At 40.5% G+C, this 12,873-nt stretch overlaps 1 protein-coding gene and 1 long non-coding RNA gene across 2 annotated transcripts; one reads left to right on the forward strand and one right to left on the reverse strand.

Annotated features, from left to right (window-relative positions):
- The first annotated feature begins 510 nt into the window (after positions 1 to 510).
- On the forward strand, positions 511 to 2,029 carry LOC121051783. The gene is made up of 3 exons (XR_005806910.1): positions 511 to 1,049; positions 1,184 to 1,236; positions 1,427 to 2,029. It is a non-coding gene; the product is annotated as an uncharacterized LOC121051783 (long non-coding RNA).
- Positions 2,030 to 7,673: 5,644 nt separating this feature from the next.
- LOC112184794 lies at positions 7,674 to 8,201 on the reverse strand. Its single transcript, XM_024323034.1, has one exon. It carries the CDS (start codon positions 8,199 to 8,201, stop codon positions 7,674 to 7,676), a length of 528 nt encoding a protein of 175 aa, XP_024178802.1.
- Between the last annotated feature and the right edge of the window lie 4,672 nt (positions 8,202 to 12,873).

Below are 12,873 nucleotides of genomic sequence, written 5' to 3' on the forward strand. Positions count from 1 at the left end.
TCGGTAAATATTTGAAAAAGACAACGGAAATCTTGATAAAAGTATGGAAATTTTGAATGAAGCTATAAGCTAGAGATGCTTATTTGATCAATATTATTTTGTATTCTTATGAAAAGAATGTTGAACTAACTTCATTGCATATTTACTTGTTGTAAAATGAGATAAAATTGATATACGCTAACAAAATAACAATTATAGACATTTAATTTTATACATCTCATTTTTTCAATTATATGGATTGAAAGTTTGGAACACAATTTGAAAGCATGAAATTACACCTATAATCTTTAACACAACATAATTTATGTGTAAAAGTTAAATAGTTGAAAATAATTTATCTTTTTTTGAAAAGTAGTTTCATTAAATCCGATAACGATTACATCGTTTTGAATGACATCCCTTATAATGTTGGGAGCTAGTACAAACCATACTTGACTGTCACTATTTCTTAAAGCATGGGAAGCTAAAGTATGGGCAACTACATTAGCTTCTTGTCGACCATGAGTAACGCTAAAACCAGAATGGCCTTTCAACAATTGCCTAACCTCCTCGATCTCGACAATCTTGAGAATGAGAGTTACTAGCTTGAACCAAAAGTGAGCAATCACTTTCAAAAATTACCTCTTCATGGTGCAAAGACTGGGCAAGTAGAATACCATCTCGAAGTGCGAGAAGCTCGGCATGAAATGGTGATGTGAGTAGAGCATATGGTTTCATCTGTCCACCGATGAAACTACCAATGAATTAAAAAGCGCACCCTGAGGCTCAAAAAACTAAATTCTGGCTTGAAATTGAGGGTGTTTCAGTGGTTAGGCGACGACGCTGGTGAGGCGTCCTCCAAGGCGCTGAACGTGTACGCGCAGAAAAAAAATGAAAAATGATGTCGTTTTGAAACAGATTGAGTTTAAATCCTTTCTAGGTCGCGACCCCAGAGTATAGTGTTGGAGAGCCAATTTCAGCCCTCTCTGTTCCAAAAGGTAGCAAATTCGATCCCTAACCCAAAGTTCGAGTTAAGAGTTCGATTTCGATTCGCAGCAGGCTATTTGATGGTATGATTCCCGATTTCCCGTCTATTTATCTGGGTTTGAGTTGTTCCTGTCTAGACAATCATATATGTATCTGGGTCTGAGTAAATGTCTTGCTTTTGGGCATCATTTGTTTTGGGTTACTGTCAATTTTGCAGATTTTGGCCAAAGATAAAGTCTGCAGCAATTTCCTTGCTAGATTTTGGCAAAGGTAGTCTTCGTAAGCTTTGTTTTTTTTTACTTTTGCTTCTTTCTTTCAATTTTGCAGATTTTGATCTTTTAGATATTCTTGTTTGTGGGTTACTGTCAATTTTGCAGATTTTGTGATCCCATTGGAATTGATATAGATTTTGTTGGATTCAGTTTGAGTTTTAAGTAAAGACTTCAACTTTTTTTATTAGGTGATTTGATATTGTCAAGCTGAAATGGGCAACAGAAGTAGATTCTCTTCAGGAATGGGATTCTTCTTCAGCAGCGTTTGTGTGCTGTTCTCGGTCCTCTTTTGAAGTCACAGCTGGAAGATATTAAGATGGGTTGACAGTCCAGTTTTACCAATTATGATGGGTTGACTGTCCGGTTATAAATGGGAGTCCAGTACCATATTCCATAGTAATTGATACCAATTATATAATATTGTGGTGGGTTGTCTATTGTGTATGATACCACTTATATAATACCGGTAGAGTCCAGTACCATATTCCATAGTAATTGAGTGTTAATTTATATGCTCCACTTCAAGGAATACGGTGCGTAGGGAGATAGGGGGATTGGAGCCGCTAGAACAAGAAGATGCACATGTTCAAGCAGTGGAAAATATGGCTGCAAGTGAGAGTGGTAGTGCTCAAACTCCACTTGGTGCTGGTTCTACGAGTCAACCGAAGTCAAGTGGACCGATAGTCAAGCACCAAGTTCAAGTAAGTTTTAAGAAATGTCTATGTTTTTGTAATTGTGTAACTTTATGTGCAAATAATTTCTTTATCGATCTTTAGATCTTTGATTTCATATTTTATGTTGGAGATTTTGTTGAATCATATGGCTCTAGTACTTATTTATTATGAGTGAATGATAATTAATAATGTTCTTTTGGTTACTCTTAATGTGGTATATATAAGAGTAATAATTACATTAATATATGTCTTTTATACGTAAGGCTTATGCCTCACGCCTCAAGGCGAACGCTTTCTTGAGGCTCACCGAAAAACTCCTCGGCCTACGCCTTAGCGTTTTAAAACATTGGAAACTACCCACATCATTTCGCAGAACACAACCCATTCCACCCCGTCTGGAAGACGCTTGATACGCTCCATGGCAATTCATTTTATACCGGCTTGTTGCTGGAATCTTCCAACGTGCAGGTTGCTGGCTTTGTCCCTGAGGGCTAGCATTATACTTCTTAAACTCTTCATACCATCCAACAATTAACAACAAAGTTTCAGATGCATGTTTACGTTTCTGCTCCCACACTTGGGCACTCTTATTCTTCCATATTCCCCAAAGCAACATCAGAACCTTGTTTAGCTCTTCTTTAGATAGTGTTGGTACTATGCCCAGAAACCACTTTGAATAGAAGCAATGGCCCATCATTGCCAGCTCACACCAGCTCTACTCCACACCTCATGTGCATGTGGACAATTAATGAACAAATGCAAACTGCCTTCATAATTATGAGCACATACACTACAATCCAAAGCACCAATATAGCCTTTAGTACTAAGGCTAACTCGAGTAGGTAAGATATTGCTTACCAATCTCCATGCATGCAAAGCCACCTTACCGGGTACTTTAGCACTCCAAATTGCCTTCCTCATGTGCATCTGCAATTGTTTGGTGTGCGTATCAATAGTGTAAGAAAGACTTAACTTGCCGGTCTTCCTGCAAGCAAGGTGAGTGTCGACAACCGGTGTTTGAATTATTAGCTAGAAGTTGGTTATGGCTCCAGCGCGGGAATGAGCATTGGGGGATGGTCGTGAGCTACCGTCATGGTCCAAATTCAAAATTGTTGTTGGCGGTTAATGACTTAAGTGGGTGTTAACGAGCTGCTTCTGTGAGTTAACGAGGGTGCTGCACTGCTGCGTTATGAGCAAGCACAGTATTACCACTGGAGTGATTTTTTGTAGTCCAGAGCCTTCTCTTGTGGAAGTGATCACTAAGAGCCATGAGCAGAGATTGACGGGAGGTCGTGACCAAGCGATGAGGGGACTGATGTTGAAGCTTGCTGTTCTTTGGCATTGACCAAGAGCTAAACCCGAGGAAGAGGTGATGACCGCGATATGCTGTGTGCGGTCTGGCGGTGTACAGTCTGGCGGTGTGCGGTCTGGTGGAGGTCTTTAGCCAGCGGTGGAGCTTTGGCTAGCGGAGGAAGCTTTAGCTAGCTGAGGTGACCAGCGGAGGAAGGTTTGGCTAGCGGAACGGAGCAATTGACCGGTGGAGAGGAGCCATGGCCCGCGGTGCGGATCATTTGACCGGCGGAGCAGAGCCATGGCCAACGGTGTGGAGCATTTGACCGGCGGAGCGGAGCATTGTCCACTTGTTGTAGGTTGGCGGAGCACTCTCCAGCGGTGAATCTCGGCGGAGCGGAGCTTTGCTCAGTGGAGATTCTCAGTTATGCTGCCCAGCGGTGATGTGGCCCAGCGGAGGATGCCAGCAAGCATGGTCAGCGGTGCGGTGCCGCTGAAGGATGGTTAGCAGTGCTGGTGATGGATGGCCCACAGTTTTGCTTTCTCTTTCATTCAGTAACCTATTGTGCCGAGATGGAGAAATGGACGCTTGATGACCGGTTTGGCCGAGCGGAAGGCGCTTAGCTTGCTGTGCTTAGTGGTGGGTGTGATGGGTTTGTGCTATGGGTGCACAAAGATATCGCTAAGGTTTTTTTTTTTAGTTGGTGTTGACCTTTTTTGAGATTGTCGTTGACCATTGTTTGACCACTGTTGACCAACCTTGTCAGCATTGACCGGAGTTCGTTGGCGTTGACCGGTCCAAAGTTTGCGTTGATGGGAGTTGGGTGTTGACCAGAGTTGACCAACCCCTATTTGATGTTTACCAGAGTTCATGGTATGTGACGAAGCCTTTGTGTTGGCTTCCCACAGACGGCGCCAATGTTAACGTTAGAGTCCGCGGGGTCTCTAGTTAGCATAAAGAGAGAGAGAGAGAGAGAGAGAGAGAGAGAGAGAGAGAACGACACAAGCGAAGTATAGTGGTTCGTCTCCCGCCTTGGCGGGAGACTACGTCCACTTGAATATTGTACTAGTGTGTTGAGCCTTGCGGCCCAAGTGGGATTACAAAGTGTGAGCCCCATAAAAGTTTGTCGAGTTAAGCTGAGATCATTGGAAATTAATTTACGATCTCAGTAATGATTAAAGTGCTTGAGAATATTTTTGGAAATTTTCACAAGGTGAAATCCTTAATTTATGGATTGGATAATAAAGTACACGTCACGACGAATTCGTGGAAATTTTCGGAGAATTTTCTGGACACCCGAGCTATTTATAGCTATTTTATGAAGTTGTGGAATTTTAGAAAATAAAATAAAGAAATAGGATTTTCTGCAGTGCAATCCTGGCCGTTGATCTATCCACCGCTTCATCCTGGTCCTTGATTACAATTTTGGTTCAGGTATATAAAGCCCTTGATCAGATCAAGGACAGAGATTCAATCAGAAAACACAAGAGAGAGAGAGAGCTGGGAGCTCTGACCCGGACGCAGCGACCCGGCAAGTGACCCGACCAGAACTTCCACGTCCGGCCACCCCCCGACGGCGCGCGGCCACCAATAGCTTCGTCTCGTCATCGCCGTCACGCCTGTGGCCTTTGATCACCCATGCACCGGACGAGGAGGGAGACTCGACGGTGAGAAGCAGCGACTGCTCCGGCGAGTTTATGCAATTTCCGGCCACCTCTTGGGCCGCATTCGGTATGGAAGTTGCTCCTCTCGCCTTCCCCTACACGTTTATGTAACTAGTTTTTAAATTGGATCACGTTTTGATGATTTCGTTTCTGGGTTCATCTCGTTTCTGCCGTGTTCTTCGTTACCGGCGACTTTTCCAGCTCTTCTTGGCTTGTCCCGGCCTCTAATGCAACTGTAGACAAGGTATTTAGCAGCTAGCTAGGTAGATCATGTCGATACCCTCAGTTCATCCCCAACCCAGTTTCGACAGTGAGCTCGGGAAGCTGAGTTTGGGTTGGTTCAAGGGATTTCCTATTTCGAATGTATAATCTCAAACTAGATTCTTGTGTTAGTGATCAGAAATTATGCTACTGAGCTTGGTTTGATATGATGAAGTTGAAGGCTCTGTTATCGAATTGGTTATGTTGTCTAGAATTTTGATTATTTGAGTTGATGTCTACTGTGGACTATGTCAATTGTAATGGTGAATGAGTTTGGAAAGGGTTGCTTAAGGTGAATGTGTTTTGAAAATGGTGAATGTAGTCGGTCGATGTTTTGCAAGGTTTAATTTCCCATCGCAGTTAGTATTGAAATGATTATGTTGATTTAAATTGGAAGAGATTATATTTTCAGTTAAGGAGAAAAGTTAGGGTTGGGTGCCCTTAGTAGTTTTGGGCACACCTTGTGTGAAATGGAAGTAAGTAAAGAAAGGAAAATAGCATATTGGGTGGCCTTAGTAAATTTCGGGTACACCTAATATGTTTGAAATTAAGTCGTTGCTTGATTTACTTCGACATAGTCATAATTGGTCATATCGTAATTTCAAGTAAAATGTTCGATAATTAGCCCTCAAGTAAAATGTTCGATAATTTGGGCTAATTATCGAACTTATTATGGTTGGTCAAACAATGGTCAACTCCTGGTCAAACCAGGAAAAGTTGTCGAGATTTAATATAATTGTTCAAAAGATATTAACTATCGAAATGTCGGAACTCAGGACTACAGTTACCCGAGGAACGGAAGGTTCGCGACTCTCGTAGTATGTGAGAGAAAGCATTGGAATCCAGGTAAGGGATTCAGGACTCTCCTCAGTTAGTGATTTTCTCATATTGTTATTAAATGATGCATGTTAGTTGGTATGGTTTGGTCATGTTCAAATGCAATGCATACTAACCAAACCATGTGAGAAATCTGATGGCTTGAGAGCGAAGGGTGGCTCTGACTTCCTTGGGCTCGATCCCCAAAACCTCCAGAGGGTTAGTTACACCGGTCGGACGGTGAGCAATCGCAATGACGACCCGATTCGTATGTGTAGCTAGGTAGCGGACGCTCTCGCTACGCTTACCTGGTGATAAATTAAATTGAGGTAAGGTCGTGTAGTGGGTCTATGGGACCGGCCATCAGGTAATATTTGGATTTGGCGCCGTATTTATTTAAGCATCATTCATCAGTTTTCAAGTTGAAAAACATAAAAGTTTGTCATTCCTTTAAAATATTTGGTTTAAGCAAGTTTTCATACTGGGATCCCAAATATATATTTAGTGGTTGCAAACCTAGTCGTGGTAGAGTTCCTGTAAGAGCAGCGAGGACGAAAGCTCACCCCTACAACAGTGTGGATGCAGGTACTGTGCATTGGTGACAGGACAATAGTAGACGGAGCTGGGTGTGCGGAACAAGTTCAGTAAATTTTGTCGTTTAGACCTTGTTCTAAATTCTATTTCTCGAACTTCGTATTCCAAGACTTGTTGATAGTTAGCCTTGTGTCAATTTTGGTTGAGTTCTCATTTCCTTGAAGTTCGTACCTCGTGTGTGAGAATTCATTTCAAGTTCTAGACGAATGAAATAAATTTTAGCAACTCAAGGATTTTCACCTCAAAAGTATTTGTAGCTTCCGCTGTGTTTATACAAAAAGTTTTCAAACAAAATGCCTAGCGGTTCTCTAGAATGTAAATCGAGCGTTCGGTTTATGTTTTAGAGGCTCGCGGCACTGTGACATGCTTAAGATGGTGAGGTGTAGCTTGGGGCGTTACAGAAAGTATGTAATGGGATGGATGTTTAAGTGGGAGGAGGCATTCCTTTTATAGGTGAAGGAATGCTCTTCCTTTACATGATTTCAGATGTGGGACTCAAATATCACTATTCTAGTATAGAAAAGCTATGTTGTGAGGGCAACTTGGCAAGGCCGGAAATGTGGCTTCCCGGGAACGTATTTGCCACTTTCGGATACCGTAGCGTAGCTTGAACATAGAGTTACGGGATGCATGTCTCGGTTGGACCTCACCATGGCTTGTGGGTGTCCCAAAGAAGGTGTTGTTTATGCTTGGTGAGGTAGCAAACTAGCCTTGCTAGTAGAGATATCTACACCCACATTAATTCTCAGAAAGATTGACGAAACTGATTTTAACCCTAAAATTCAGGAGAGTAAACTGAATTTAATCCTTATAATTATTAAGGTATGGCTTGGAAGTGTTCCATCTTGTTGTGCTATTCGAAATGGGTTGTTGATTTGTGCGCACTGCGCACCCTCTCACTCATGGGCATCATAATAATTTATTGAAGTCAGGGTGTCGTCTTATTGGTATAAGCTTTTGGGATCTTGCAGTCTCAAGCTCCTTATATTAAGGTTCAAAAGGATTATTATTAGCCCATTATGAAGCATCATTGGAATTTTTTTTTTTTGTCAAAGAGGAAATTCATTAAATATGAATCAATTACAACGAGTTGTGGAAATAGCAATCACCAAAAGGTAGAAATTGCGTAAAAGCTTCACAAACTATACTTCACATTGAAAGTCCATATTGACACATTAATAGAGCCAATCAGGACCGACTCCAAACAAAGAGAATGTTGACTAATTTTTAAGGCTTCCTTTGCTAACCGGTGAGCAACTCTATTGCCTTCCAGTTTCACAAAGTGCCCACTACAAGAATTAAAATATTGAATCAGGGACTTGACTTCATCAATAATATGTCCCTCATAACTTAAATCATCAAAGCTATCATTAAAACTATTAATCACTGAGAGTCCATCACCTTCCACTTCAATACTGAGGAATTCCATGTGCAGCGCAAACCGGAGACCATGCAATAGTGCCAAAGCTTCCACAGATCTTGGTGGAAGCTTCCCAACTTGTGGGACTGCCATGGCACCCTTCATGACTCCTTGGCTATCTCTGAACATTACTCCCAGCCCACTCAGTCCATTCTTTAGATCACAAGCTCCGTCGAAATTCATTTTGAGGCGTTCTTCATGAGGTGGTTTCCAATTGACCCGAGTAGGAGAGGTTGCGGTCATTGTTTTCTGGGATCAAACCAACTTTTTCAAACTCAAACTGCCAGTCAAAAGCTACCTGGAATAACTCTCCTGGACCCATGCTTCTCTCCCCGTGTCTGTGGAGATTTCTATTACGCCAAATCCACCGTACCTGTTTGAGGCGTTCTTCATTTTCGTTTTAGTTATTTGTACATGTACCTCGTGAATGTAATCAATTAAAGACAGCACATATTAAAAAGGACCGAAAGGCTCTCCATGGCTCCTACTACTCCATATCACCATTCTACATTTTAAATATTGGATCGAGTTTTCTCCCAGCTGCGATTTTTTCAAGTTTTCTCCTCAATTTTTTGATCAAGTTCCCTATTTGACTCGAGACCTAAGGAGCACAAACTCCAACTAAGTTTTTTTTTTTTTTTTTTTTTCTCTCTTCTTTAAAAGATGATCAAAGGATTTCACTCATGCCCCCATGGTGACTCGAACTCATGACTTCGTACATAAGTAGTGGAAAAAAAAAATTAGTTTACTCAATTATGCTCGATTGCTAGTGAATTTAAATCTAATGATGGATACTGATAAGATTCTCAAAATTAGTTTACTTATCTCGTTATTCTTGACCGTTAGATTTAAATCTAATAATATATTAATAATTGTGCACAATTGAATAAAAAATTGATAGGTATCTATCTTCACTTGAAGTGATAGAATAATTACTTGTGAAGTTATAAGGCTTGTTAACTTGGAATTATTCTATGCACAGAGGAAGGCTTTTAGGTGCAATTAAGGTATATATAAAGAAACTTATGACAGCGTTTGGTCCCAACAAAGTTCTGCCAAACCCCATGAATGCAATAATGTTGCTCATGTTCTAGCAAAGGGGGTGTGCTAGGCTCACACTCATTTTGAGTGTGTATGAACCACATTCAGACATGTGTCAAATTCTAATTGATATTTAATATTAAATTATACAGTAACAATAAAAGCTGTTTTTAGATTTATTGTGTTCTTTCTATACCCCTAGTCCTTTCTTCTCAAAATCCGAGTTGCAGTTTAAACACAATTTCTCTCCCACTCAATCAAACACAACTCTCTGGAGAGAGTCAACTTCTGGAAAACAGACAAGACAATATTGGGGATACCAATATGAGATTGTAGCTGGGTCATATGGACACATTCGAGAGGGTGTTGATTATAGATTTCCCTTGGTACAATTCCTAGATACACCACCCTCTGCCTCTTTATTAAACCCATTTCCAGATTCTGGGTTTTCTTCCTTCTAAATCCCAATTCTTCAAACCCTAATAATCATGCCTCAATATTTTTCCCACCAAACCCACCTTCCTACAAGGTCATTAAGGACCACGCAATTGGGTTCTTGCTCATCGAACCATTTCCCCACCATGAAAACGTCGATGTTTTGAAGTTTCAGACCCACCATGGCAATGAGATCATGGCCGTTTATGTTCGCCACCCAATGGCCACCTCCACCGTTCTGTATTCTCATGGCAACGCTTTGATATTGGTCAGATGTATAAGCACTTTGAATTGAGAAGTCACCTCTTTGTAGAATCGCTGTAAATCTGTATGTAATTAGGATTTTATTTAATTAGGATATCCTGTAATTATGGAAAGTTTGTTTCCTAAAGGAGTTAGACTACTCCTTTGTGCTTGTATATATACGATGAATAGAATTATCAAATTAACCCTGAATTGAAGTATTCTTTTCTACTTTATATCAGAGTAGGTTCAATCCTTTGAACTTGTGCTACATCCTTTGAATCCTGAATCTCGAAGAACACCACAAACCGCTGCGTACTACCACTGTTGAAATCAAAGCATCCTGAATTTCAAACCACCATCACCCTACCTTTTTTAGGAAAAAGAAAAAAAACTTTTTTTTTCCAAAACATTCATATCCATCTTGAAACCCTTGAAAATCCAATCCTGCAAAAATCTTGAATTCCTCAATGATGCAATCAGAGAAACAGGCTATGGGGCATTCAGTGACTACCAAATTTTCTGTTATGGCTCAACGTAAACAGGGTCCTCCTCCAGGCTTCTTAGGACCTTCTCCACGCCTTCCTTTGGGTAAAACAAATCCATATGCAAATAAAAGGTTCGTTATCTGTGGGGAATTAGGTCATAGCAAGGAACGGTGCTATGAAGTGATTGGTTACCCTGATTGGTAGGACTTCACCAAGAAACTGCGAAAGAATCTGGGCAAGGCCGCTGTTGCTACTACAGAGGAAGTTTACCTAGACAATGCCTCTGCTAATGTAGCGCAGTCAGGTATGAAAGGTAAGGTTACTTTTAATAGTACATGGATAATTGATGGGTAAATTTCGCAAACAGTACACCAAGTAAAGGTCACTAATAATTCTTATACACAAAGTTTCAAACCAAACATTTCAGTACACGAAATCTGAAACTCGACCCACTATCAGTACACGACGTCAATTTTTGACACCAAAATATCCATTATGCCCTCAGTTATTTTTTTTTTTAATAATTTTTTAATCTGTTATTTTTTTTTCCTTCGTTTTATCTCTTTCTTCTTCCTTCTTCCGGGCTCACTCCCTCGCTTCCAACGCCGCCTTCCTCACCTCGCATAACAAAAAAAAATGACTCGAGTCATTTATAAATGAAGGAAAAAAATAACAGAAAAAAAAAATTATTAAAAAAAAAGAACTTAGGGCATAATGGACATTTTGGTGTCAAAAATTGATGTCGTGTACTGATAGTGGGTCGAGTTTCATATTTCATGTACTGAAATGTTTGGTTTGAAACTTTGTGTATAAGAATTATTAGTGGTCTTTACTTGATGTACTGTTTGCGAAATTTTCCCATAATTGATATAGGTGCATCAGACCATATGACCAATGACCCAAGTCTTATGAAAAACCTTAGACGTTCCCCTCAAGTTGTTGTCTCTACTGCTGATGGTACTCCAACTCTGGTCACCAAAGAATGTTCTATTGCTTTATCTGATACCTTAACCCTTGAATCTGTCTTAGTTTTTCCATCACTAGCTTATAATCTCTTATCTGTGGGTAAATTATTTTAGCTCTTGCATGTATTGTGACCTTCTATCCGTCTTTCTGTGTGTTTCAAGACATTCTGACTCGACGGATTCTTGATTATGGTGTTAGAAGGGGGAAATTTTACGTACTATCTGGATCTAACAGAGACTGGAAAGAAACAGAAGCATCTTTTGGGACACGCAAATCAAATCAACAATGCGAAGGAAGCTGTATGGTTATGGCATCGCCGTTTAGGTCATCTATCATTTAGTTATCTTAGGAAGCTGCAACCTCATTTGTTTTCAATTGTTAGTGATTTGGATTTCCACTGTGACAGTTGTGAACTGGCCAAGAGTCACCGAATTTCATATTCACCAAGTCTTAATAAAAGTCCTGTCCCTTTTATGAAGATTCACTCTGATGTCTGGGGTCCTGGGAAAATTCCTTCTCTTTCTAGAGCTCGGTATTTTGTAACATTTATTGATGATTGCACTCGCATAACATGGGTGTCATTACTGAAGAATAAGAGTGATGTATTTGGAATGTTTACCGAATTTCACAAAATGGTGGCAACTCAGTATCAACAATCCATCAGAGTGTTTCAGTCTGACAATGGTGGAGAGTTTGTGAATGGCCCTATGATTGAGTTTTGTCGGTCACATGGAATTCGTCATCAAACCTCCAATTCTTATACTCCTCAACAGAATGGTTTAGCAGAACGGAAGAACAGGCAGTTGATGGAAGTTGTTTGTGCTTCCTTGTTTGGCATGAATGGACCTCGGTCCTATTGGGGAGAAGCAGTGAAATCAGCAGCATATCTTATCAACTGTACTCCTTCACGGGTGATTGAGTTTCAAAATCCTCATCAGAAGCTTCATACACTTTTGACCATCCCTTCTATGCCTAATTTGGAGCCCCGGGTGTTTGGGTGCACAGCTTATGTTCATATTCCCAAGCCTCAACGCAGCAAGCTTGATCCCAGTGCCCGTAAGTGTATATTTGTTGGTTATGCTGACTTCCAGAAGGGTTATCGATGTTATGATCCTCTTAGTAGCACTATACATGTCTCTCTTGATGTTGTTTTTCGTGAATCCGAGCCTTATTACTCAGGGGGAGCTTCTCAGTCTTCCCTTCAGGAGGAGAGAGGTTGTGAAGGGAATCCTCATTCTATTATTGATTTTGATGTCTTTGAAGACTTGAAAAATTTGGAGGAATGATTTGAAGGTAGAAATTCGGAAACAGAAAACGCAGTTGCCGAACAGAGCATTGTGAATTCCGAAACACAAAATGTGACTACTAAACAGAGTGTTATGAATTCTGAAACAAAAAATGAAACTGCCTAACAAAGCGTTGTGAATTCCGAGACAGAATAGACGACTTTTCTGGATAGTTTGAATCAAAATCAAGACGTATCTGAAGCTCACACACAAGATATTCCCCCTTCTACATCACCAACTGAAGATCCTAGTCAGAATGATCCACCTCAGGTACCCCTAAACTTTAATGAGTCTTCTAGGTTAGAAAGTGTCGAACCGAGGAAATCACAAAGGGTTATCAAGGGAATTCCTAAGAAACAATATGAACCAGATATCAAAGCCAAAGCTAAATACCCTATAGCTAATCTTATGTCTAACCATAGGATTTCTGGGTCACATGCACTTGTTGTTGATAAA

The sequence above is a fragment of the Rosa chinensis genome, chromosome 2 (genome assembly GCF_002994745.2).
Source record: "Rosa chinensis cultivar Old Blush chromosome 2, RchiOBHm-V2, whole genome shotgun sequence".
NCBI lineage: Eukaryota > Viridiplantae > Streptophyta > Magnoliopsida > Rosales > Rosaceae > Rosa > Rosa chinensis.